Consider the following 22519-nt stretch of genomic DNA (forward strand, 5'->3'; position numbering starts at 1 on the left):
GCTCTGCGGCAGGAGTGGGGCACCGAGCGTGACCAAGGGTTGCTCTCATCAGGGACGTCCCGTCCGTTGACTGTTTCAGGTCGGTCACCTTCGCCAACACCAGATGAGTACTACAGTACCAAGGTATCCTGAGGTTGCAGAACTCTCCTCGAGGGAAAACCCAGTTGATACCGATGGTTCTCTTCTCGAAGTCTAAATCGTTGCCGGTCGTGGCGACTTATGCACGTAGTTTTTGAGAACGGACTGTTTGTCACAGACAATATGAAACACTGCATCATATTTCCGCTGCTGTTGGTGGTTTGCATCAGATTCGTTCGGCCTGGATTGTGCTGGCGGCCGCTTGGGATTCCCACATTGTGCAGGGATTCCCGCATTGGATTGCTTGTGATGATGGCAGTGTTCGGTGTTCACGAGTCGTGGCACCATTCCCCGAAGCCAGCCACGGCAGCCCTGCCCAGGGACGCTTATTATCCTGTATTGGTACGATGTACTTACAAGTAATACATTCGAAAAGTTTTGATTGTTGAACTGAACTCTGTTGGCTCCCTGGAACAGATCTAGACTTCAGGAGGAAGGAAAGAGAGTACTACCTTAGTAATAATAGTCTAAGTATCTAGCGCTTCCAAATCCCCTTCCAACAAAGCCCACATCTTGTCTACCATCTTTGGGACGTACGTGGTGCTGTACATACTAAGGTAGTAACTGGCCCCAACTCCTCTTCCAACACAACATAGAAGGAAAAACAAGAAGAACAGGACAGGAAGAGCAGAAGCAAAGATTGTCCAGAGTGAAGCCGCTGCCCCCAAAGAGCGCCAATCTTTTTGCAAAGAACCTGGCCCACCACCAACCAGAAGCCCACACCATGAAGCAGTAAGTGATGCATTCTCCATTATCATCGCTCATGCGCCTGAAAACCCCAGTGAGTGCCTGACACCAAACGCCATTCCAATTCCCAGCCCACTCTCAAGATTACCTCCAAGATCGACCCTCCTCTCAGGTTCACCTGCCCCACCCACCGCCCTTCTTCATGGTGGTTGCGCTCCTCCTGATACTTTCGACCCACACCGAGTTATCCAACACATCCCTGACGACGGCAGGATCCACCGAACTGCCCCGTCTCCCGAGGTTCGTAGCCTCGTCAGCATCGTCACCGGCCACCTCCCCCGGGCCCGATAGCTCGAAGCTGAAGGCACTGGACTGCGACAGGTGACCGGCAGCAGAGGCAGCGGGCTTGGATGCCCGTGGTCCCGCAAGCGGATGCCCGTACGAAGTGTCGTACGACGACAGATCCGCACCAAGCCCCGCCCAGCTGCGGTGTTGCGGCGAGCGAGCCCGGCTGGTCGACGGCGAGAGCAAACTGCTGGACGCGGAGCCGAGCACGGGAGCGGCTGCGGTCGACTGGGCTCTGCTGCGACCTGCCGTCGTCTGCTCCCGCTGCCGCCGTTCTTCTTCCTCGTGGCCGTCGTTGTCCACCAGAATCTCCGGAACGTCGAGTTGGGGAATCGCCGTCATGCGTCCGGCGCGCTTGGTCTCCATGTGCCGCTTGAATTGCCGTGAATAGTAGACCGTGTCGAAAAAGCCCAGTACGATCCGTCTGCGGACCTCTTCCTCGACACGCTGAAGGCGCAGTTTGCGACGCAAGAACTCCTCGAGCCTGAAGCAAGAATACATTTGTTAGCTCAGCTTGCTGCAGCCACACATCGGATCAGGAGGCACGACACATACCGTAAACTCTTGCTGTCGTTGATGATGTTGTAGTGCGCCAGGAGCATCAGCACCGTCGTGAACGAGATGCCCCTCTCGGGATCCGCCGAGACCATGACCTCTTCAAAGAAGATGTTGAAGCGGCGCCGACGCTCGCGGACTTTGGCAACGTCGATCCTCGACAAACGCTCATTCAGCTTCTTGAGGTCGATGCCCGTCTGGTACTGGCTCTTGCTGACGATCGACGCATGCCTGATGCTGGCCGCATCGTTTTCATTGCGCACGTCCTCGAGGATCGCGCGCACCGAATCGTCATTGTCGTAGATGCGCATCTCGAACACGCCGGAAAGCTCTCCGAGGAGCCGCGGGAAGGCCTCCTTGCTGATGAAGCCGGTCCCCGACGGATCAACGCTGCGCCAGGCCTCCTTGAATCGCCGGATCTCGTCCCGGTCCACGACGGCCAGCCCGTTGGTCCGCTGGTACACGTACGAGAAACTCTCGTAGATGAGCGACACAAACAGACTGACAAAGATGTACATGCTGATGATGTTCCACGCGATGAACAGCACCCGCGCCCAGGCGGTGCTGCCGCAGTCGCTGTCGTAGAAGGTGGGGCCCTCCACGCAGAGCGGCGGCTTGATCTGGGCGAAGTCCTCCATCACCTCGTTCCAGCCCTCTCCGCAGCTGAAGCGGAACAGGAGGATGAGGGCGTGCGGCACGGTGCGGAGATTGATGTTGGCGTCCTCGCCGCTGCCGAACCGCGTCAGGCTGAACGTCTGCGTGAGCGCGATGGCGAAGACCAGGAAGAACACGAGCCAGGTGGCCAGCAGGCTGCCGATCGTCGTGAGACTGGCAGCGGCCGTCTTGAAGAGCGTGTCGAGCGCATCGTTCCGCGGAATGAGCAAGAGGACGAGCGCCACCAAGAAGAACTTGTGCAGTTGAATGTATGTAGCCGAATTCTGGTCCGAGAGGAAGAGGATCGACGTCGCAAACGCGCCGGTGACGGCCACGAGCGAGAACATATCCCAGGAGCTCTTGCGGAACCGCGTCCAGCCAAGGCCGACGATGCGCACGACAATGTTCGTGATATAGATCAGCGTGAAGAGGAGGAAGAGGATGTCCTTGGCGTGCGTCCACCAGGCAGGCTCATTGCTGTATTCGGTCAGGAGGAGGATCAGGTGGAGAACAAGCACGGTCGTGATGGCCGTGTACCACTTGCCACGCTTCTCGATGGCTCGCTTGTGGCACCACAGCTTCCACTTGTTTTTCTTGTCGTCGTATGCGCTCTTGGACGGCGAGATCTGCCGGAGGAGCTTGCGTAGCTCGAGCCAAGACCGCTGCTCGGCGGTCAGGAACGCCACCCCCGTCTGCTCCGTGTAGTTCCTCATGAAGACCGAGATAAAGAGAGTGAGGACGAAGACGGTAGCCAGGAGGTTGAACACGACGAAGAACAAGGCGTTCCCTTGGGCACGGTAAGGCGGGCTATCCTCCGGCTGGAGGCCTTTACCCGTGATGGCCTGGGCTGCGAAGGACACGTCGACCCAGCCTTCCTGGCTCACGATCTGGAAGAGGATGAACAGGCTCGATCCGAAATCGTCAAAGTTGAAGAACGGGTTTGCGGCAACCCGCGGAGCCAGCACGGGCCAGTCGTTGTTGAAAGGCGTGCTGTTGTACTCGCCGATACAGTCTGTCAGGTTCACAATGCTCGATCCGTCGTTGCATGATACTAGCTTCCCATTGAAGAGATTCAGGCCGTAGATGGCAAAGGGAATCAGCAGGGAAATCGAGACGAAGGCCGCCTGGTTAATGCAAGTGTTAGCACCCTCTAGAGAGGCCTCTGGGAACTGCCGCAAAGTGGGCTTCGCAAACGTGGACAACGACTTACGCTTAGGATCTTTGGGCCGCCGACAATCATAAGGGAGTGGAACGTCTCTCTCGCACTGTCGCTGACGTTAAGCAAGCGCAGCGCCCTCAACGCTTTGAAAGCGCCAACGGCCCGAGAAACCTCCCGCGCATTGGACAAGAGCGTGATGACGTTGATCCACAGGCTCACCAGCACGATGGCGTCGATTATCCCCCAGGTGCTGCGGAAGTAAGCGTTGGGCGTCCAGAAGAAGCCGTCGGCAATGATCTTGATGAGCGCCTCGAGCGTGAACACAAACGCGAAGGCCATGTCGGTCCAGACCACCCAGTCCCGCATGCCGGGGTCTCGACCGTTGAAATGCTCCTTCTGGTACAAGGGCGTTGTGATGCAAGCCAGGATGACCATGGCGACGATGGCGGCATAGATGACGGCCGAGAATGTGTACCACGCATACTTGTTGGGCTGGACGCCGTCGAAGCGTTCGGTGCCTCGACCAGGACCCACGAGCTTCTGGCACAGACGCCTCAGGGGGTTCCGCGGCTTAAAGATGAAAAGCGACGTGTTGTAGTTTGGATGGCGCATCAGGTACTCTCTCTGCGCCTTGCGGCGAGCAGCGGTAGTGCTCACTGCTTGGCGAGCCAGCTCGCCAGGATCTAGCGTAACGATAGGCCCTCCGAAGCGAACGTTGGAGTAGAACGGGTTGGGTTCCCGATTGCGAAAGGGAAAAATCAGCTTCTCCCACGCTGTGGCCAAGAAGCCGCTTCTGCCTTTTGCCCCCGGCTGCTGCGGAGATGTGCCGTCCGTGGACTGCTCCTGGAGAGGACCCAAAGCCTCGTCAATGAATTCGCGCACGAATCCCTCTTTGAAGAGCATGTCCACCGCGCCCGTTGTCTGGTCGAGCGGATCCGCGCGATCTCGCGACCTGCCGAAGCCAAAGACCTTGGAGAGGGCAAGGTTGGACGACGTACCCAGCTCTCTGCGCTGCAGGAATGCCTTGACCTGCTCCAGGCGCTTCATGTCCTCGCCCACGTCGAAGTTCTCCTGGATGACGGCAATGAACATATTGATGAGAATAAAGTAGGAGAGAATGAACCAGCCGATGATGAATATCGCGCCTACCCATGCCGTGTTGAGATGGGTGGTGTAAGCGGTGACGTTGTAGAGAATATCGGTCCAGTTCTCGCTGGACAGAACCTGGTACATGCCGAGGAAGGAGTTATAGATGGTATTGAAGGGGATCCTGATCGACTCGTCGTCTGAATCGGCCGCAGGCAGCTGGCCTCGGAACAGCTGCGCAGCAAAGATAGCCATCAAAAACGTCATGAGGAAGACGAACAGCATCAGATTGCCAATGCCGGTAACGTTTCCCAGCACAAGCTGGATGAGCTTCCTCGTCATGGGAATGGCAAGAACCACGCGGTAGACACGGAGAATCTGGAAGATGGTGAGCCAGTTATAGACCTCGCCCGAGTTGCGGATCGGCGGGAAAAGGATGACGGTTGTAGTCACGGCGAGTCCAAGGTCAACCAGGTTCCGGGGACTGCGGTGGAACCGCCGGAAGTTTGCCACAAGCCGCAGCGCAATCTCGATGTCGAGGAAGCTGGTAACCAGGACCTCGGAGGCGTTGATAAACCGCTCCCGGCTGTCTGACATGGTGGCGCTTCGTAGACTCTGGCAGAAGAGCCCGTAAATGATGATCAGAACCCAGACCCAAGACACCTTGCTGGAAACCCGCTGCAACGTCGACTGTTTCCGAGGAGCACGCTCCATATTGGCGTGGAAGAGAGGCGGCTCCTCTTCAGCCGTGAAAGCACTGGCCTTGGACTCTTCTCTGATGACTTGGAAGGACGATGTGATGACAGCAATCAGCAAGTTGGTCATCCAGAGCATCATGATCATGATCCCGGCCCCGAAGAACAAGGCAGCCGGTAGGAAGTCGGAGCGAATGGTGTAGTACATCAGATCCGAGAACGTGTTGGCGCTCATGATGACGAAGACCAGCTCAAGTGAGTGGCCAATGTCATCAAAATTGACCGTTCCGTTGTACGGGTTGTCCTGCATGAGGCAGATCGATCCCCTAGGACATACGAAGCCCTTGGCACTCTGCGCGCCCGGTACGAGAAACTCCCTGGAGAGGTTCCCCGTCGGTGCGGCCACCCAGGGTTCGGCCTCGCCTGTCGTCGCATTTAAATGCCCCCCGCAGAACGACTCGCTCGGGGTGTAAGCGGCACTGAAGTTTGTGGGATCCTCCGGATCGATCCAGGTGCATTGGCGACTCAGGCTCGACTTAAAGCTCTGAACTCCAATGATGGCAAAGAGCAGCCAGAAGAAGCCCATCAGAAAGGAGACTCGAACGAGGAGCGGAGCAGACTTCTTCAAACTCCTGAGAATGATCTGCCACTCGAGGTAAGCATACACAGCCGCAAAGTACTTCAAGGGGCGCAAAAGAAGGGAAGAGAGGCAGACTCACAGCGTTGCCCTTTGTGAGAGCTAGCAGCCTGATGATCCTCAGGCAGCTGAGCATCCGGAATACGTACATCGAATGCCTGTGCTCCATGCCGGCTATGCCGAGGAAGAACGATATCCAAAACGAAACGACGGCGATGAAGTCGAGCCTATTGAAGCTGTGGCGCAGGAATGCCCTGCGCGCAAGATGGAGCCGCTGCTGCTCCTCCAGCGTGGCTTGGCCAACGAGCCCATGGCCATGCATGGTAAACGATCTTGCAAACGTAGGCACGAACTGCTCTTCCTGAGGCGGGTGCCGGACTGACTTCTGCCGCTGGGGTTTGAAGATGTTCCGATATTGCTCGGCTACCCTTTCCCTGAGTCTCCGCTTGCTCCCGACCGGTATATAGTCATCAGCATTGACAATGAAGCCCGACACGATGATCCTGGCTATGATTTCGAGAGTGAATACAACGAAGAGGCCGAATATAGCCCAGTCTATCCGGGTACTACCCCAGCGTTCGGGTCTTCCGTTTCCCTCGACGAAGACGTCCGGCGCGGCCTCCACAGCCAGGAGAACCGTCTGGGCAATAATGAGAATCAAGATTATCGGCTCGGTGCATGGGTTGACCAAGATATCGCAGAGCCGCTTTCGTATTGGGTTGTCGGGGGAAAATACGCCTAAGGAATTTCCCCTCAGGGGGTTCGGAAGCGGGCCACGCCGCCGGAGCTTGGGAGCCGGCGACTGGGACGGGAAGTAGTCAGAAGCGGGCTTTTTCTCGGCCGGTGTTTCGAACAACTGCGAAGGGTACGACGTGTCAACGAGCATGGGCCCAGCCCCGTCAGTCGGCAGACGTCTGTGAGGACTCGGCGAGCGTGACCGATTTTGCCGGTTGGCCTGATCAACGAGGTCTCCTTCTCCGCTGATGGCAACGACACGTTGGGACATGGCCCTCATGATCGAGCTCGCCCTATACAAGGCCGAGCTCGTCGAGGGCGACCGGGACCGGCGCCGGTCTACAGGTGACAGATGGTCCCCGTAGCTGCGATGCCGATCCGAGGCCAGGCCCGGTTCCAGGTCAAAACCAAGCATCTGGGCGCTGCGCGCGCGTGAAGGCGTATTGCCGAGGTCGGACACAGTCTGGAAACTATTCCGCGGGGACGGATCGCCATCTGGGGGCTCCAGGCGGCCGATGGCCTGTGCTGCGGGCTTGAGGGGCACTCGGTCCGACTCTAGAGAATCGGTGTCGGCGCGGTCCTCATAGTAGGCGTGGGGTGTTTGATACGGGTCGCTGGCTGAGGGCATATATTGCCCACTCCCAGAGGCGGGTCGTTGCGGGTGTATGTCCGGGGGAAGGGCGAACTGCAAGGCCATGCGGTCGATGGGCGAAGTGCCGCCACTGACGCCGCCTGGGTCGTCGCCAGGCGGATAGGGATGCTCCCAATATGACGAAAAGCCCGGCAGGTTCGCCGACATGGTGACGGGCGACGCCGCCTCTCCCCCTCCATTGTGCGCCCCTGAGAGGTGGTGCAATCCCGTCTGGGCCGTCCCGCCGCCCGCCCGCCCCGCCTCCGCCTCCCCGGGCCGCTGGAGCTCTTGTAGTGGTATCGACTGTGGGGGAGGCGCCAAGGGACCGGAGGTTCGACGGGGAGACTGCTCCGGGTTCTCGCCCATGTTTGCCGGGGATCAGACGAAAGCCGGACTGCTCGATATTGTAGGTTGGTTCCCGGCGCGCAGTGCGCCAACACGGTCGCAGCGTGTTCTAGCCCAGTCCCGAACCAGGCATTCTGCGGGCCCAGGCAAAAGCCTAATTGTGCAATGACGAGCCTTGAATTGGAGCGCCGGGGTCGACGGCGTGAGGGTGGAAGTCGTTGGTGAAGCTTGTGCGAGTCTTCTCGGAATTCGGTTCTAGTCGCGATAGTTTGCGGAGGATACCCAATGGCAATTGGCAACAGTTCGAACTCGAGGTTAGGCACTGGGCGGCGTGGGCACAGCGGCAGCAAAAAGGGACAAGAAGCACGTTGCTCTACTAGGGAAGCTCTGCCAAGCTGGTCAACAACTGCGCCGCAAAATACGAATCTGTCCAACACCTAGTTACACTACTGTCCGAGAATACGGTAACTAGTATGGTATGTAAGGGGAGGCAGCCAAGGCCGTTCCTTGACTTTCAACCCATCCCAGAATGGAAAGCTGGGACTTGGAGTTGCAGCGATCCTTACAGTGCGATGTAGCACGGTGATCCTGCAGTGGCATGGCTTCAATTCCATGTGGCATCCAACAAGATGGAACTGAAGCAGGCATGAACCCCTGCTCAGAACAACTGTAGCAAGGGGCTCTAATCATTTTTCAGTTGTTTATGTATCGATAGTCCGTTGGCGATGGGGCACACGTATTCAATGATGAGCAGAGGCTTGATATCGACGGCGCGGCTTACTCCCGTCATTCGGCCGGGTCCCAAACACGCGGAACGGAACAAATCCCGGTTGACGTGCAGACAGTGTCGCTTTGGAAGTTTACACGGGTCGCTCAGCCCCCACTCTGGACTTCTGAAACGCTCTGCCTAACCACTGTGTCCGGCAACCGAGCCCCGGGTCCTGATCGGCGAAGCTGTCATGCGCGCCAAGATCAGCCATAAACTGGAGTCGACTGCACAGTACCTAGATATCGAGGGAAACCGAGGGATCCGATAGCTGAAGGAACACGCACATCGTCAAGGTTTGTGAATGTTGCATCTCAGTACCTACGCGGGTAGGTACTTGTACATTACCTTACCTAAGGTAGGTTATGTAAGCTAAAGGTGTAGGTAATACCAAAGTATGCCAGTGTAACAATATAGAAGGCTCTCCGGCCAACACAAACCCCCATAGCCTAATATCTAATCCCCAAATCGTTGAAATGGCCTAGGAATGAGCCAACGACGGTCTTATTGCACTTTATTGTCCCGAGTGCTCATGAAGAGATACGAACAGCACCTCCAGTGTAAGGTCTCATGTATCTATGTAATTATCGAGGGCTTGTGGTAATCGGTGCAACATGCCAGGGTGCCAATGGAAGGGACCGCCCCAGTCGCGTTCCTAGCCGTGCCGCGGTATGTGGTCATGGTAATTAATTCAACCAAGACGCGCGACCTTGCGCATCTTTCGTCTGAAATCTATCATCGCAAGACCTTTTTTCCCAGCAACGGTTCTCACCCGAGCATTACCAGGTTTTATTTGTTCCATCGCATTCCCCGCAGGCGCCAGAATTCTGCCATGAAGACTTAATTTTCCTACGCATGCCTGCCAACCACGAACTCTAACCCTCCATCACACGTCTCACTCCTACGCGCAGCACCCGTTGCACTCGCGCATCGCAATACAAGGCCGAAAACGAACGAGAAAGAGTCAACCGAAGATGCCCGCAACTAGAAAGCGCCCCCTAGGGGAGCTTGACTCCGGCAACGACCAGCAGCCTAATCAGCCATCCATGCTACATCGCATTAGGAATATGTGGCAGTTCGCCAATTTGGTCCAGTTTATCGTCCTCTTCGGACAAGCTCTCAAACTCGACGATAGCTTGGATATTGAGGTGCGTGTCGCACCTATTTTGCTTGCCGCCAATGTGGCGCCATCGCAACGCAACGGGACATCGTTTGCTCACATTCGATCTGCGCTAGGATCTGGAAGCAGAATGCCTTAAGCCAGGGTCCATGGTTCTGCAGGATATCGGCCTTGGGCTTCTCAAGTTCTTGTCTTCGCACCGGGGGCTGACGTATGTACCGATCACCCGGCTGACTTGCGGTTAACCTCTTCTCACGGCGCTTTACTGACTCCGTCTTAGCCACGAGTTGTTTGACGAATATACAAGAAGGCAGTTTCTCGCTAAAGCGCCGGAGAAGAATCCATTCGGGACCGCAGAGATGCCAGCAAAATTTGCGGATTTTGACGTATTCACCAAGGTATGTTGCCGTCACTATTGGAGATACACTGCCGCTTCATGCTGACGGATCGCCGTACCCAGATTCGCGTGTTACATCAGATGACGCAGTTGATCATGATGAATCCAGAACGGCTGCGAGAAAAAACCGAAGAGCAGAAGGATATAGACCAGACAAACTGGGTACGTTAACAAGCCCACACACGGTTGGCCATGCAGATGAACAGTTCGATGCTGACATGTCCACAGCGGATCGAGCCCTATGGATGGGACCGGCAAGATCGCACCTACTTCGTTTTGGATGACAACCGCCTCTACCGCCTCACTGATGCCCCACCGCCTGCCCCGAAGCCAAAGAAGAATACGAAGAAGGCCAGAGCAGCACAACGCGCTAGCAAGAGACGGCGCGTGTCGTCCGAAGCAGCAAGCGGCAGTGACGATGCTGGAGATGAGGCGTCAGAAGCCGGGGCAGTAGCCGAGCCAGAAGATGACGGGCTGGGGGGTATGAAATGGGAATGTGTGGCTGTCACGCTCGATGACGTCCGCGGGTTCTTGTCGACGATCCAGAAGACAAAGGACGCGAACGAAAAGATCCTGCGCGACCAGATTCAAGATCACTTGTTGCCAATCCTTGAGAAGCAGGAAGAATCTAGGAAGCGCAAGCAGCTTCAACGGGAAAAGGAATTGCTCAACCTGGAGAAGATGGCGCATGCGAAAAGATCGAGCCGCATCGCTAGCAAACTGGAACAGCAAAAGATGGAGGAGCGCGCTCGTGAAGAGGAGCGAAAGCGGCGCGAGGAAGAAGCGGCGAGGAGAAAAGAGGAGCAGAGACGACTAAAGATGGAGCGCGAGAGGGATCACCGGCTGATGTCCAGGGAACAGCGGCTCAAGGAACGGGAGGCTCGTCGTCGGCTTCACCAAGAGGAACTGGCCCAGCTGTCGGAGGATAGCAGAAGGGACACCGACAGTGCCGCTGCCCGCATGTCGGAGCGGCGGCGCCTCGCGGAGATTGAGAGGAATAAGAAGGCTTTGCAAGAGCTGGAAGAGGAAGAAGATGATTGGATATTCGACTGCGTTTGCGGGGTTTACGGCCAGGTTGACGATGGAACGCACAGCGTGGCGTGCGAAAGGTGCAATACATGGCAGCACAGCAAATGCCTGGGCATCAACGAACAGGAGGCGGATCAAGATGACTTCCACTTTGTCTGCAGCTCTTGTCGTCGGCGCGAAGAGGAGGCAAACGATCCGCACTCCCGAGTCATCAAGATCAAGGTTAATCGCCATCAGCAGTCGGAATCGCCTCCCAGAGAGCAAGCAGCCGCAGAGATCGCAACACCGCCCAAAGAGGCCCAAGCTCAGTTGGTGGTTGAACTTCAGTCCGGGCAATCTCTATGCGGACCTGACGGTGTCGAGCCATTGCAAGCTCGCCCCAGCCCCAGCGTCCAGGAAGCCGACGCAGCTCCATCAGTCGAGCGTACCACGTCCAACCCACTACAGGAGACAACCAAGAATAACTTGGCGAAAGATGGTGTGCGTGCGATCACGCTGGTTCAACAATCGTCAGTCGATGAGGGGAATAAACCCTCTTCGTCAGAGCAACCAATTCTGACACCCCAAGATGGACAGTCGATCAACTCCGGCGTTCAGAAGTCGGCCGCGCTCGACACAACCGCCATCGTGACTGGTGATGACGACGCGCAGCCGGGATTGGTCGCTAAATCGGCTCAGTCGATGGGTGCTCTTTCAACGTTGGCCGGAAGCGGGAGTGGCGGATCGTCCCCATCAAAGCAACCGCCTTCCCGGCCCCCTCCAACAAAGACATCTGCATCAGTTCCCGCCACCTCGAACAGCCAAGCATCCCCGCCTCCTGCGGAGAATATTAGGGGCATGACATCGTCTACCCCGATTGCTTTGCCACATCTCATAGCGGCCCAGCCGCGGGAGGCCAGATCCGATACTGCGACAGGGTCTTCGCCACTGCCGCCTCCTAGCGGCGGTCTGTCTCCCACGAAGCACTCGCCGCCCGTAGCTAAACCGCAACGGGAGGTCAATGGGGCACTACCGGCGTCAGGAGTACACCCGTTCCGTCCAGTAGCGGCTCTATCGCCCTCGCCGCGGCAGCAGATATTGACGCCTCCGGTCAAATCCGCGGAACCAGCAAGAGTCGCGCTGTCTCAGCAGCAGGCCCAGGGTATGCAGGCGGCCAAACTCGCTCCGGCGACTTCGCCCCGGCTTAATGCTCAGTCGACTTGACGAGAGGTTCTCAAAATTATGAGATCCGCGTTGGTGATGATGGTTGATAATTGCGTCTAGGTTAGACGCTCAGAGACCACACGTTGGCACACGTAGTTGGGTTCGGTACATCATGAGCGGCTCGGGAGGGAATTGGACTGGCACACTTGAGCATCAGCAGCGTGGCATGTAGACTACGGATATAAATGGCTAGACGACCGCAGCGAATTTGTCACAGGAGGCATTCAGCGATGATATAATGAAGCGAGTTGAGTCCCCGAACCGGCATCTGCCATCAGCCACCAGCCATCATCATCTCACTGCGTGCAGTCCATCCCCACCGGCGGTAGGTGTAACGAAAGTGTAACCCACCCCTTTCGTTGGATGTTCACCTTTGAGGGCCAACGGCCACCTGCCCACTGCACTGTGTAGAGATGTTCAAGGTTGGCTGCCGTCCTCATCGATGAGCTAGCCTCATGATGGACGACCGCTCGCCAGCACAGAGTGTACATGTCCAGTACATGTACATTCCATACCCAGGAGCATCAGTAGCTCGCGCCTTTGCCAAAGCCGCCTCCATGCGTGGCGGTCTTGTCTACAAGCGAGCAGCTCGGAATTGTTGATACTAGTACCTGAGGTCCTCGGCGCTTGCTTGACATCTGGAAGTACCTATGTAATGACAAGTGAGGTGTCATTTAGCTTTAGCTAGAGTCTCTTCGGCAGCTTAGACCCGACAGGCTGCACGAACCGGTGGTCTAAGCTTGAGACAAACTGTTTAGGCTTACATGGTAAACGACATGGGTTTCTCGGCGGTCCATCTAAACCTTCTTGAAGACAGATGCGAAACAGAGACACACCTTGACCGGCGGAAGGAGCGGAAAGGTCTGCGATTGGACCGGCTGCTCGGAAGGTTGCAGATTTAAGGTAGAGGGTAGGTATTTCTGCAAGGGCTGAACCAGACCGCCAGGTACCGGTATGCGATGCCGTTCTGTTGGAATGGGGCAGTCGAGAGTGACGAGCAAGTCAACACCCAGGTAGCGCACTTAGAGAGAGCGCAACGAGTTGTCCAGCGAATGCAACCCTTTGCTAAGGTCTAGTGTCCTAAAGAAGATGCTGCTTGCTGGCACAGCCGTCCCTTTTTTTATCCTGCGGAGGAAATCAGTGAACGCCATCCCTTGGTTCCTTGGAATGCCACTTTCTCTGGCAAACAACCCCAAAGTAGCAATCACGCGTTCAAGGCCAGCCAGCCAAACCCAGCCGCAAGAGAAATTAGAAGCAATTGGCGGTACCGCCGTCCACAATCCCAGATCCCCGTGTATTGTACCCTTGGCTTCTGATGTTCAGATGCGCAGCTGCAAAGAGCTATGAGCAATATGGGCCCCTTGGTGCTCCCCTTGTTCCCTAATTAGAGCGACCGCCTTTCTGTATCCGTGTATCTTGCTGTTCAAACAGTCATGGGCTAATGCAGCCACCCGTAGCGGGTTGCAGGACGGCTGGCCAACCAGATGCCGGCTGCACCCAGACCCTGCATGCACGATGCGGCTTGGGCATTGACAGACAGAGCCGGGCAAGAAGCGCGCTGGCCTATCCAGCATCCGCCGGCCTTTCCTGCGCTTCCTCCTGGGTTTACGGACGGCTCGTGGCCCCAAGGCACACATGTTGGTGTGCGTCGCCTCAGCGTCATAGCGTGAGCGTGCAGTACTAACGCTTCAGACGACAGGAAGGTTCCGGTTGGGCTTGGCTTGTCAAAGGAACGTAGGTACCTCAGTTAGAGCCACTTCGGCATGTGCCGGGGTGTAGCGATGGCGTAAGCGCAGCCCAGGACCGTTTCCGGGAGGACCCCCCCCCCCCCCCCCCCCCCCCCAAAAAACCTCTCCAACATTCCAGTGAGCCTCGGGTACTTCACACAATCAGCCCACCTCGCTCACGGGGCCGTGTAACGTAGGGGAAAGCTTAACGAGTCCTCGTCACTTTTCGAGAAGGAATGGTTCGGTTCTCTGCGCGAACAGGTGGAGCAACGACCCAATAGAAGGCGGCTGAGGGGGGGTGAGGATGTGTGTAGATGCCATATCAAACTACCCGTGGCCCTAGGTACCTTAGTTTGCTGCGGCGGGGTGCTCAACTGGGCGACTGCCCGGGAGCAAGCATGTCTATCGTCCCAGGAACGGCGGCTTGCTGCCTCCGGCAAGCGCAAGGGCCCCACGCAACAGCTTCGGGGTCTCCTGAGCCCGACCGAACACGGACGGATTGCCAACAGGCGGTGCAAAGTGTGGGTTGTCATCCGGGACCGCCATCCAGACTCTCTCAGAGAGGCCTTTGCACTGCTGACCCGGCCAGCTTCCGAATGCGTCAACCCGGCATGGCCTTCCACCCCAAATCGCAACCGCCCCAGATCGGTAATAAAGAAAATACAAATACAAGGCCGGCCCCTCCTTCCCTCTTCCCCAGGCCCTTCAAGAAACTTTGCTTGAGACAAAGCCCGTCTGCCACGTTCATTGAGGCACCAGAAGCATACACCATCAATACCGGCTTTCCCCCGGCTGCCACTCTAGTGTCCCATACCCTGTCACCCACAGGCACAGAACAAAGAAAAAGAAGATTCACCGGCACAACATCGCTTCTGGAAGGCAACGTCGATTCACCGAAGAACAGGACCGTACAGCAGCGTCCACGAAGAGTATCAAGGGGAAGATAGCCCGCCGCTAGTCGGAGTCAGAGCGAGGGAACCTGGTTCAGAAGACTTGGGTCTGCGCTGCAAAAAGGTCCAGCATCCCCGCGGGAGTCTAACGACCGATTTGTTGAAAAGCACCCAAACCGACCATCGCATATCTGCACACTATCGGGGCCAGCTGAAAGCCCAGCCGCCTCCTGACACCGCTAGGTGCACAGACAGACCAGCAGCCCGTTGCCGCTGCTATTGCCGTTGCCGATCCACACACGAAGTCCTCCTAGAGAGCTGGTCTCCCCGAGCCTTTTCTGACAGCAAGGCCGATTCTTCCGCGCCCACTTGGCAGCTTCGCTCACCGTCCAGGACGACTTCCGTATGCAGAGCATGTCGCTTCTGTTGTAACCAGAGCCATTGCCCAATCTGAAAGTCCAAGCCCGACAGAAGCACCCCATTGCTTTCGCTGCCCGACTTTTCGACCCAAAGTGACGCTTGTCGGGCAAGATTCTTGGAGAGCCTCATCCATACAGCATCACCCAAGGAGGGGCTTAGAGCCGTACAATTGCCCGCGGGTGACTTGGCTCAGGCCATCACGGGAGCAGAAGAGTGGACTCCAGCATGGACCGCAATACGCCACCGTCGCCGCCCCGGACCAGAGCAGAACCGCTACCGATGGGATTCCATGAGTTGCTGCAACACAACGCGGCCGAGTCCATCCATGCGCACTCGCAACCAGCATCGAGATACGGAACACCGGTACCGCAGCCGCATCACTCCCAAGGCATCGACGCGTCGATGGTGTACCATCATCGCGGAGGAGGTGGCGACCTCGTAGGGAACTAATCGCATATCGTACGGATTGAGTGTGGCTGACGTGTGCTCACAGCCGGGATATCACCCACAGGCAGCGCACCTGCAAGACAACAGCCCCTATGGCCCTATTCCAGAGGTGAGTTGCCACGTTGCCCTCCGGATAGGAATAGGAATCGGAGATACTAACAAGGATGCCCGAGCTTCACAGCCCTACAGCACTCCCGCAACTTCACCGCCAACGCCGTCGCGGGGTGCCGGTGTCGTGACCACCCGGCGCCGCGCCAAGGTCATGGGTCCGCAAAGCATCCGCATCCAGAAGTCGACGCCCAAGAGGAAGAAAGAACGGTCCAAACCGCCAAAGAACATGCCGGTGCTGGATAGGCCGATGAGCGAGCTGACCAAGAACTCGTCGATACCCGTTGCCGACATCGAGACGTATGTCCACCGGTCGTCCGAGGAACGGCGACAGGAAACAGAGTCGGGCAAGGAACCCGGCCGGATCAAGAGACCGATGAATGCCTTCATGCTGTACCGCAAGGCGTACCAGCAGCGCGCCAAGGAATGGGCGTCCCAACACAACCATCAGATCGTGTCCCGAGTCTGCGGCATGAGCTGGCCGCTGGAGCCCGAGCACATCCGGCAACAGTTCAAATCGTGGGCTGATATCGAGCGTGACAACCACCAGAAGGCCCACCCCGACTACAAATTCACGCCGTCCAAGCCGCAGAAGCCAGCCCCTAAGTTCCAGGCAGGGTTCGACGAAAACGATGACGGGTCCGACTTGGAGGACTATGATTGGGCCAGCAGAGGAGGTACCCGGATGCGGTCGGCAACCCACACGCCCGGCGCCGACAGCGATTATGTCCCCAGCCGCTCGGTGTATGCGGCAGCGCACCAGAACCAGCACCAACACCAGCTCGCGGGAATGCAGGCGATGGGCATGATGCACCATACCCGATCGGCAGCCTTTGACTTCAACCCGGGCAAGCCAATGCCAGCCGCATATGACCACCGGGACTTGGCAGGCCAGTATTATGAGACGCAGTTCCGCAACCCGCAGCAGAGGCACTTGCACCACGGCGTGGTTGAGGACGTGCTTGTGCACCGGACGCCGTCTCCTAGCCTGGCATTCCAGCAGCCGCACGACGCGCAGCATTCGCATTACGACCTCAGCCAGTACCACCACAACAAAGTTGAGCAGCCGGCCCAACCCCAACTGCAGGTCCATCAGCAGCAGCAGCAGCAGCAGCACCTCCGCCAGTTCGAGCACCGGATAGACCCGTCGCTGGTGCCGCAGGACGAAATCTTGTTCGATGCGGCCAACTTCAACAGCATACCCAGCATGTTTGACGGCGGCCTCGGAGGAGCGCAGCAGTCATGGCAGACTGCACAGCTGGGGGCGGGCAACGAGGCGGACAGCCAGTTCTCTCACGCCTTCCTGGGCCTCGATGAGACACTATCTCTCGAACAGCATGCCCAGTTTCCGAGAGGCGCTGATGAGTGGCAGATCGAGCCGCTTCCCGAAGCGGCCCACTTCGACACGAGCTGGGTTGAACCGAAGGCCGAGCATTGAGCCTGGTCGAGACGAAGTCGAGAAGAATGGATAGGGGGCAGACTGGGAACGAGAGTCTCCGGAACAGAGATAGGCCGGAAAAGAACATAGTGTATCCATACATTGCACCGTAGAGGCCTCAACTTTGAGGCTTCTTTGGCACTGGCGTTGAGGGTGGTGGGGGGAGGGTGCGGGTTGGATCATAGGGTTGGTGTTTGGGTGAGAGCCGGCAGGGTTTCTGGACAATACATCTAGGTTGCTTCATCGGGAGAGAGAACGGAAGAGCATTGGGGATCTGAGATACACAACACAGGGAAATACTTAACTTAGCGTCCATAATAGAGAATATCGTCCAGTGTAAGATCCTGCTTCTAGAATATCTCTTTGTCTTCGTTGCGTGCCGATGCCTGGTTGCTCTTTCGCTAGCATCCTGCTGGACCCGGAGGGCGCAAACAATGGCTTTGTGCAAACCGAGTTGTTGCGTGCAAGATGGTTCGTCGATTTGATTCGGCCTACGGCTGATGCATCTCCTTGGTGTGCAATCACGATGGGTTGAATGTCTTCCGCGAAAGAAAACAACTGCTGCGAGAAGCAGATCAACCTGACAACAGTTTGAATGAGGTGGAGGTTCCAAAGTCCATGAACAGCTTTGCGAACAGGAAGGTCAGCGAGGCGACTAATGTTAATAATGCTGGGGTAACTGCATAACTCGCGTAGTAGCATAATAAGACGGTCTCGGCCCCTGCAGCTTCCAAGCTTTCCCGGTCCAGGAATCGGCCTTCGTTACAAAGAGCTCTTTGAGACTGTGAGACGGACATCTCAACCCGCCAGAATGACATTCCTCTCGAGAGTCATCACCGCATTTGGCGGTCTTCTGCTTACCCATGCGTAAGGGAAACAGTCCTGTCATCGTCATGTCACTTGCGCTAACGGACTTTCCCAGGTGCTACTCTGCGCGAGAACACACCGCGCTACAGTCCCTTCGAGCTGCCACCGCCTCCTCGCTTACGTCGTCACCGACGGTGTCCAGCTCCCTGCCTTTGGACATTATACTGGAAACACTCATATCCACTCTCATCATCCTCGTCGGACTGGTCTTGGGAACCCGCCCTCTGCGCCCAATCGAGTGGCGCGTCTGGGCAGGCAAGATTGAGCGGGAGGGCGAGGCGGGGTTTACAGACGGCTCTGGAGTGGTAGACAGGGACTACATGGGAAACCCTTTCAGCGTGTTTGAGTCGCGGCCAAACTTTGTGGACATCCGGAAGCAGCGGAAGGAATTCGCCGAGTGGGTGCAAAAGGGCGGTGCGGAGGCAACACGGTACTACGCTGGCGGTACGCAGTAATAGGACTCGATATCGCTTGCTATCCAAGAGAAAACGACGTTACTTCAGCTTGGTACAGACTAGTAGGAGATCATCATTCTGAGCATGAGTCCTCCCAGGAGATCCCCGTCCGCACTGACATTGGCATCACACGTCGCTCCTTCCCGACATGGATCCCGAAGCGTGTGGATCAGGTTCCCGTGGCAATCGCTACCCAGCCGCCCCTACCCTGATAGGTCGATGGCTCATGCTTCAATTGAGCGGCTGCCTGAATTCTAGGTTGAGCTGTCGCCGGACCAGCTCTCGGAGGTTCTTCCGGTAGCCACGTGGTTCTGATGTTCCCCGGCTCCGTCAGTTATCTCGAGGCTCTACCCCGTTCTTTTTGCCCAGGGAGGAATAAGGCAGGACAATGGACTCTCTGTTACATTCTACGCAGTCTTACATGGAACACGTGTGTCATCTCAGACTTCCTCGAGCTTGAAAGAACCCCCTCATCATCAACGCCAGACCAGTGATCAGGCGCAGTCAACGAGTGATTGATTACGACCCCAGGACGGGGCTTAGGCATCGGCCATGCCGGCCAACGGCAGCGCCCGCAGCGTGTATTCTACCGCATCCCATCTGTTGTCCCCGCGGAGTACAGATTCATCGTCTCCAACCCCAGTGCGGTCCCGGTCCGCATCCTCATCACGCACGAACACCTCTCAGCTCTCACCACGCCTGCCATCGTCATCACTCTACCCGTCTTCTCGGCCCTCCAATGGTACCGATTCTCGCAGCTCAGCCACTCGCCGTAAGAGATCTAGGGCCGCCAAGGGTGCTATTCGTCCCCGTAACATCGCTCGATGTTCAAGCTCTCCGGTGGGGGCCTTAGTGCGGAGGAGACATGCCTACGGAGATTCAAGCATCGCTTCCACACCTCCCAGCCTCTCGCCCTCTTCCCGCCGGTCCCATCCAGTACTTCCCTTTGCACAAGGGGTTGCAAGGCCACCCAGGCCATCGTTCCTAAGAGCGGCGCCGTCAAGTCGACATGGGTTCCCGCTCCATGCGCCTTCCTTGTTCACCGAGGCGAACGAGGGATATCTGAGGTCGGTGCCGCGGGAAAGTCATGACAATCATGGAGGCGAACAGAGCAGTAGCAACCACGGCCACGATAGGCTGAACGAGATCATCATGGCCATCGACGTTGACAAAGACGGAAAAATCGGCTGTGCTTACTACGTTGCAATGGATGAAGAGCTGGTGCTTGAGGAAGAGGTTTCCATGGGCGGCATTGAGGCTGTGGACACAATTATGCTCCAAGTTCAGCCGACGTCAATCATCATACCCAACCGGTCACCCGGAGATCTGATCGATTTCCTCGAGCGAGATGCGCAGAGATTCGATGATAGCGAGGGATCAGGCGGTGAACAAGGATCGTATATTCTCCGACACGTTGTCTCTGTGCAGTTCGATTATGAAGCAGGCAAGGAAGCACTGGCAAGACTTGATCTCGAGCCGTCCACCCCCGGCGCTGTCGAGATCCTGTCGCTGGAAGAGGAGCATTCGCGAGCCGTTGGCCCTTCCATTCATGGCAGGCTCATGCGCATCGCCGAAAAGATCAATCTCGAAAGCTGTCTTTCGGTCGGCTGCGCTGGCGCTGTTTTACAAGATCTCGAACGTCGCAGGACCGCCGAGGACCTACCAGATGGTGAAGAGGGCACTATACCATTTGTTGTGAGGTCTGTCAGGATGAACACATCGGCAGATGCAATGCTCATGAGCGCAGATTCCCTGATATCCCTGCAAATTCTTCAGTCGGAACTGCACCCCAACCCGCACACTCGCTCTTCAAACAGCTCCGAGCCAAAAGCAAAGGAGGCCCTCTCAATCACGGGTCTTCTTCAAGCGTTGGCCTCCAGCGCACAAGGGAAAAGGAGGCTCCGTCAAATGCTCCTCCGGCCGAGCACCGATATCGACATGATTCGGGAGCGACACAGGAGTATTGCGGTTTTGCTGCGCGCGGAGAACAGCGAGACTGTGAAGAACATGCGGAAGCAGCTCAGGAAACTAAAAAACACAAAAACACTCCTACTTCATGTGAAGAAGGGAGTGGACCGAATACGCGGCCAGCTATCCATCCGAGTCGGGGACTGGAAAGCATTGCTGAGGTTCTCGATGGTCTCCGCCCAGTTGCGGCAGGCAACCGATGCATTGAAGGGCGCTTCGGAGATCGCAATCTTCTCTAGGGTAAGAATCAAGTCTTGATGTTCATAAACGAGCTCGCAGAGGCACTGACAGAAACAGATATGTAACGATATCGACGTGAAAGGATTCTTGCACCTTGGCGATATCATCCTGAGAACTATTGACTTCCAAACATCCAAGGAGAGTGGCCGTACAGAGATACTACCTGAAGCAAGCGAGTATCTTGATGGGCTGAGGCAAGAGTTTGCAGATGTCCTTCATGTGCTTCCCGATCTAAAGGAGTCTGTGGTGCAAGACGTCCCCAGGGACGCGGGCAAACATATCCGGCATTGCACGGTCATGCCACAGCTGGGATTCCTAATCGCCGTTGCGCTCCATCCGGAGACGGGAGAAGGAGTCTACCACGGCCAACATCACATCAAGGGCGAGTGGAAGATGTGTTTTGTCAGCGAAGATGTCGCGTACTACAAGAACCATCTTATGTTGGATCTTGACTCCCAGTATGGTGATTTACCTTCACGCATCGCCGGTTTGTCTCAGCACGATGCCCCTTTAGCGGATGAGAGCCACCAGCTGACGACCAAGCTAGATGAAGAGATTGAAGTCATCATGGCACTCGCAGCTGCCGTTTTAGAACATGAAGAGGCAATCTTACAGGCCTCTGAACTGTTTGGTGAGCTCGACAGCCTGCTTGCACTTGCCTTGGCAGCGGAAAAGTACAACTGGACAGCTCCTACTATGACGGCCTCCAATGCGATTGACATTGTCGATGGGCGTCACCCGCTCCAAGAACTCCTCGCACCTTCGTATATCCCAAACTCCTGCTACCTGGCCGGCGGGTGTGGTACTGACGGCGTAGACGAGGAGGATCCCACGGCAACAAATTGCAACGGAAAAGGGGCAGCTCCCTCCATGCTCATCCTGACGGGTCCAAACAATTCGGGCAAGAGCGTCTACATGAAGCAGGTCGCTCTGATCGTGTACTTGTCGCACACCGGCAGTTATGTCCCAGCCACCCGTGCCACAATCGGAGTGACCGACCGCATCCTCACCCGCATCGCCACCCGGGAGACGGTAGTCAGCGACGAGAGTGCATTCATGGTGGACTTGAAGCAAGCCGCGTTCTCGATGAACTTCGCAACACGACGCAGCCTGCTCCTGATTGACGAATTCGGCAAAGGCACCACGGCGGAGAGTGGCTCAGCCCTCTTTGCAGCGTACCTCACCTACTTACTGGATCTTGGTGTCGACCGTCCAAAGGTGCTAGCTGGGACACATTTCCACGACATATTTGAGAATGGTCTGCTCAGGAGCGAAGGGAACGTAGCCCTTGGGCATCTGGATGTCAGACTCGAGGCGCAAGCTGAGGACCCAGAGGACCAGATCACATTTCTTTTCCACCTCCTGCCAGGGCGAGGCCCATCCAGTCTAGGGGTACTGTGCGCGGCAATTAATGATGTTCCAAGCGATGTCATAAAACGCGCGGAGGCCATTGTGGCCTTGCAGGACAACAACGAAAGCCTTGTGGAGGTCTGTTCCGATCTGTCTGAGGAGGATAGGGAGAGGTTGGGCCAAGCGGAACTCGTGGCCAGGAAATTTTTGGCATTACAAGTGCCCGGCAAGGCTCGTGAGCAGGGTCAAGATGGCTCAATTCGAGATTTGTTGCAATCTGTGCTGCCAGTGGAAGAGCTTGGGACGCCGGCTCTATGATAATGGATGTCGATATCGCTCGGGATTTGCGGGACAGGAGGCCATGATAACTCGGTCGCTGAGAGATAGATTTGCTTCAATAATGACAGAATGACACACAGGTTCTATA

General features: G+C 56.7%; 6 protein-coding genes across 6 annotated transcripts; 5 read left to right on the forward strand and 1 right to left on the reverse strand.

The window, feature by feature from the left end:
* Positions 1-578: 578 nt before the first annotated feature.
* On the reverse strand, positions 579-8132 carry B0T15DRAFT_546829 (Ion transport protein-domain-containing protein). Its single transcript, XM_062870165.1, has 4 exons — positions 6039-8132; positions 3590-5962; positions 1726-3503; positions 579-1654 (listed from the first exon to the last, which is right to left on the reverse strand). The coding sequence occupies exons 1-4, from the start codon at positions 7686-7688 to the stop codon at positions 1000-1002; spliced, it is 6456 nt and encodes a 2151-aa protein (XP_062726074.1). The 5' UTR covers positions 7689-8132; the 3' UTR covers positions 579-999.
* A 981-nt stretch (positions 8133-9113) lies between these two features.
* B0T15DRAFT_498439 (uncharacterized protein) lies at positions 9114-12441 on the forward strand. Its single transcript, XM_062867315.1, has 5 exons — positions 9114-9581; positions 9670-9764; positions 9834-9951; positions 10014-10112; positions 10179-12441. Exons 1-5 carry the CDS (start codon positions 9408-9410, stop codon positions 12180-12182), a joined length of 2490 nt encoding a protein of 829 aa, XP_062726075.1. The 5' UTR covers positions 9114-9407; the 3' UTR covers positions 12183-12441.
* A 1582-nt stretch (positions 12442-14023) lies between these two features.
* B0T15DRAFT_32475 (uncharacterized protein) lies at positions 14024-15150 on the forward strand. The gene has a single exon (XM_062864093.1). It carries the CDS (start codon positions 14224-14226, stop codon positions 14854-14856), a length of 633 nt encoding a protein of 210 aa, XP_062726076.1. The 5' UTR covers positions 14024-14223; the 3' UTR covers positions 14857-15150.
* Positions 14966-17206, forward strand: B0T15DRAFT_546847 (uncharacterized protein; the record flags this gene model as incomplete). Its single annotated transcript, XM_062870166.1, has 3 exons — positions 14966-15582; positions 15731-15775; positions 15848-17206. Coding segments are annotated over exons 1-3 (1542 nt in total), but the record flags the coding sequence as incomplete, so codon positions are not given.
* A 760-nt stretch (positions 17207-17966) lies between these two features.
* On the forward strand, positions 17967-18810 carry B0T15DRAFT_32479 (magnesium transporter). The gene is made up of 2 exons (XM_062864094.1): positions 17967-18079; positions 18135-18810. The coding sequence occupies exons 1-2, from the start codon at positions 18024-18026 to the stop codon at positions 18532-18534; spliced, it is 456 nt and encodes a 151-aa protein (XP_062726078.1). The 5' UTR covers positions 17967-18023; the 3' UTR covers positions 18535-18810.
* An 876-nt stretch (positions 18811-19686) lies between these two features.
* On the forward strand, positions 19687-22410 carry B0T15DRAFT_481710 (muts domain V-domain-containing protein; the record flags this gene model as incomplete). Its single annotated transcript, XM_062866045.1, has 3 exons — positions 19687-20742; positions 20800-21229; positions 21290-22410. 3 exons carry the CDS (start codon positions 19687-19689, stop codon positions 22408-22410), a joined length of 2607 nt encoding a protein of 868 aa, XP_062726079.1.
* Between the last annotated feature and the right edge of the window lie 109 nt (positions 22411-22519).

The sequence above is a fragment of the Chaetomium strumarium genome (genome assembly GCF_033439665.1).
Source record: "Chaetomium strumarium strain CBS 333.67 chromosome Unknown B0T15scaffold_1, whole genome shotgun sequence".
Classification (NCBI taxonomy): Eukaryota; Fungi; Ascomycota; class Sordariomycetes; order Sordariales; family Chaetomiaceae; genus Chaetomium; species Chaetomium strumarium.

What these genes read in the sequence shown, in the direction of transcription:
- B0T15DRAFT_546829 (XM_062870165.1), bottom strand. Translation starts at nt 7,688, where the DNA reads ATGGGCGAGAACCCGGAGCAGTCTCCCCGTCGAACCTCCGGTCCCTTG. An exon ending in CTCTCACAAAGGGCAACGCT is followed by an intron (nt 5,963 to 6,038) that starts GTGAGTCTGCCT and finishes CTCGAGTGGCAG; the next exon opens with ATCATTCTCAGGAGTTTGAA. An exon ending in GCGGCCCAAAGATCCTAAGC is followed by an intron (nt 3,504 to 3,589) that starts GTAAGTCGTTGT and finishes TGCATTAACCAG; the next exon opens with GCGGCCTTCGTCTCGATTTC.
- B0T15DRAFT_498439 (XM_062867315.1), top strand. Translation starts at nt 9,408, where the DNA reads ATGCCCGCAACTAGAAAGCGCCCCCTAGGGGAGCTTGACTCCGGCAAC. An exon ending in TCTTCGCACCGGGGGCTGAC is followed by an intron (nt 9,765 to 9,833) that starts GTATGTACCGAT and finishes ACTCCGTCTTAG; the next exon opens with CCACGAGTTGTTTGACGAAT. An exon ending in ATATAGACCAGACAAACTGG is followed by an intron (nt 10,113 to 10,178) that starts GTACGTTAACAA and finishes ACATGTCCACAG; the next exon opens with CGGATCGAGCCCTATGGATG.
- B0T15DRAFT_32475 (XM_062864093.1), top strand. Translation starts at nt 14,224, where the DNA reads ATGCCATATCAAACTACCCGTGGCCCTAGGTACCTTAGTTTGCTGCGG.
- B0T15DRAFT_32479 (XM_062864094.1), top strand. Translation starts at nt 18,024, where the DNA reads ATGACATTCCTCTCGAGAGTCATCACCGCATTTGGCGGTCTTCTGCTT. An exon ending in GGTCTTCTGCTTACCCATGC is followed by an intron (nt 18,080 to 18,134) that starts GTAAGGGAAACA and finishes GGACTTTCCCAG; the next exon opens with GTGCTACTCTGCGCGAGAAC.